The sequence below is a fragment of the Diadema setosum genome, chromosome 1 (genome assembly GCF_964275005.1).
Source record: "Diadema setosum chromosome 1, eeDiaSeto1, whole genome shotgun sequence".
Classification (NCBI taxonomy): domain Eukaryota; kingdom Metazoa; phylum Echinodermata; class Echinoidea; order Diadematoida; family Diadematidae; genus Diadema; species Diadema setosum.
Window position 1 is genome coordinate 16053220 of NC_092685.1, and position 3068 is coordinate 16056287.

At 45.2% G+C, this 3068-nt stretch overlaps 1 protein-coding gene across 1 annotated transcript; it reads right to left on the reverse strand.

The window, feature by feature from the left end:
- Positions 1-725: 725 nt before the first annotated feature.
- On the reverse strand, positions 726-2125 carry LOC140227530 (uncharacterized). Its single transcript, XM_072307936.1, has 2 exons — positions 1854-2125; positions 726-1449 (listed from the first exon to the last, which is right to left on the reverse strand). The coding sequence occupies exon 2, from the start codon at positions 1428-1430 to the stop codon at positions 726-728; it is 705 nt and encodes a 234-aa protein (XP_072164037.1). The 5' UTR covers positions 1431-1449; positions 1854-2125.
- Positions 2126-3068: the final 943 nt, after the last annotated feature.

Below are 3068 nucleotides of genomic sequence, written 5' to 3' on the forward strand. Positions count from 1 at the left end.
TTCAAAGTTTTCTCTAATACTTACACAATTAATGTGTTTGTTTTCACATCTCTCTCTCTCTCTCTCTCTCTCTCGCTCTCTCCCTCTTTCTGTCTTTTGGTCTATATCACAAACTTCTTGTTCTCGCTCTCACGAATTATTACCAAAAAAAAAAAACTGATCATAGTTTCATTTGATGAAACAATCAAGTATCTGATGAATTCGAAACGTAGGAAAACACATCTGTAGAGTCTCAACAGGACAATGTCCCGGACCGACATAAGACGCCTATAAATTCTACATAAATATCTATTGTGACCAAAGAACAAAACAAACAAAACAAATAAGTGATTTGAAGCTAAAACAGCTATGAGGAAATTCCCGTTAGTCATCGGGATGGTGGGTTTTCCGTCTGCGAGATACAAGAGAAAAGAGTGGCAAGTATTTTCAAGATTTTCTCCAGTCTTGATGTTTCAGCGGGATTACGATTTGTCGTGCGAGTCGCATGGAGGGACGCGTAAAAGTTAAAGAATTTCAAAATTCCCCGGCCATTGAAACTTCTCTTTTACAGGCAGCATATTAATATTATGTCTTACTCGTCGGTCGAGCATTTCTGTACAAGTCAAAGAGTCTTAGCAGAAGAAGAGAACAGAGCGAATCACTCTCATTCATTCTTCGTCTGCTTCTCTGCGTGAGGTTGACCATGCTAAAAACAAACGGCCACTGTCCACTTTCACGGCTGGACATCAACAGTTGTACACCATGTAATGCAATCTGGCAAGTTCACTCTTCAAGATCGACACCTCAGCTCTCAGCTTCATGTTGTCCTGCTCTAGGTACACTGCACGGAGCGCGATCTCCTCTTCCTTCGCCCGACGAGCGTCACGGGACCGCTTGGCCGCGTCGTTGTTCTTCCTCCTCCTCTCCCAGTAGGCGGTGTCCTTCTTCGAGTCCGGCACGGGCTTCACTTTCTTCCTCGTCGGCTCGTCGCTCTGCTTGGTCTCGGACACGCTAGCGGCTCGTCGACGTCTAGACGCCAGCAGCGCGGACAACCGCAGGCTCGACAGCGACTGCGATGTCCCATTGGCCTCGCTGCCAAGTGGGTAGTTGATGATGCCCGGATAGCCGGCGTAGGACGCGGCTGACGCAGTCAGGGTCGGATCGGTGTAAGAGTAGCCCGTGACGGCGGCGGGGAGCATAGCAGAATATGGGTACATACTCTTAAGCTGCGATGCACTGACAATGGCTGAGTATGTGAGATCGAGTGGCTTGCCCATAGTCTCGGGCTGGGTAGCTTCGATTAACCCGAGACCTTTCGGGCGGGAAGGACCAACCATATTGGAGACATCCAGAGCAGACTTCTTTTCGTTTTTGATCGGAGTGATCACTTCAATGGACTCGGATTTCTCGGCTTTCGTCATTTTGATGGCCACGACGTCTTTCGATTCCATTACGTTGTTGATTGGGTGCCTGTGGTGACATGATGAAAGGAAAAATATATTGAGTTCACATCGACATTGCCTGATTATGAGGCTAAAAATGTCAGATTAAGTATAAAGTATTCATTAAGTATAAGAGATTCATAAAGTATCTAATAATATTCTCTGAATTAAATATCATATGCACAGGGGTGTTTATTTTTCTCACGTCTACGTCCACAGCAAAATTTCTTTTACATCTCCAAAATTGATCTCGGCTCAAGTCTTAGCATAATTCTATACATGCTTTCAAAATGCTTTCTCCGAGGTCATATCGGATAGATTTAATGCTTGATTTGTGAAAACATTGATATCAAAAGTAATTTACCTTTCTTAGAAAGATTTAAACTTGTACAGCCAGTGGTTTAAGAAAAAAATAAGTAAAGATATACTCACCCAAACTTTGCGGCTTTTGCAGATGAGAGTAACTCAAGATTGCCCAAAGAGTTTCCGTGAAGTTCAACTGAAGTTTGAGGGTATATAGAAAGCCGAATTCAATCAGATGTTACACCGCAGGATTAACACGAATCATCAAAATATAAGTTCTCAGCTGTGAAGCAGACAGAAAATGATTGCCAGCGAGCTGAGGTCTAGTCCAGGAGAGCACACTTAGAGCAAAGGTTGCTTCACTGACATGGTGCGGACCTCTTCTCTACTCAACTTAATCGGTTCACCGATGCACACTAATGACTGACATGTAAACGCGAGTAGCGTCGTTTTATCGTCCATCGTCCGACTTGCAACCCTGTACTTGCTCAGCGCCAGGGCCGTCGTCTGTGACGTAGCACGGCGCATGACCTCGCGAACGAACGTCGCGGTCACTCCCACATTCGCTCGCAGCCAGCTTGATATGTGTGTTATCGTGCTCCTGGCAAGGCTGCCCGTGCCGCACCACACATCGTGTGGAAAGGTTGTAATCTTGTTACAGCCTGTCGCTGATTTGATGAATTTTGTGAATGAAGTCTGCGCGTGGCCCGATCTGCGCATGGCAGGAGAGCAGCAGCAGGGAGTTGCTTCGCGAGGCTTGCGTAAGCCAAGCCCTTGTCGTGTTCCTTGAACACGATTGAATACAGTCACGAGTAGTGTTAACAGTGACAGATAATCAGATGAATCGTTTTGGGGACATTGTTGATATTATCGCCCCGAAGGATTTCGATTCCATGCTACAAGCTACCCGGGTCGTAACATGGGGATGAGATCCTGGGCGGCAGTATTATCAACAATGCCCGAATAAAAGCGAACCATATTTGTTTTATAGACCAAATGATATTAAATTGACGTTTACATTGCATTCGTATCGAAAAAGGGAATCCTCTCGCGCTACTCATGGAGGTGGAAAGAGATACTTTCCACCTCCTTGCGCTACTGAAGCCAAGCGCGTAGAATACAATGTACAGATACGTACCGCTACGAACCAAAAGAGGGCGGTTTAATAATACTATGGGCTGACTTGGGTACTATGAGGCTTAACAGACTTAAAGGGGATGGCTAGTAACTGATCAGTGGGAATAAGTGGGAATGCTGGGGGATGATTGTTCCAATCCTTGTGGGATTCATTTAAGAGTACATTATGTATCTATTGTTGTGTGAAAATTATTTGCTTCAGAATGG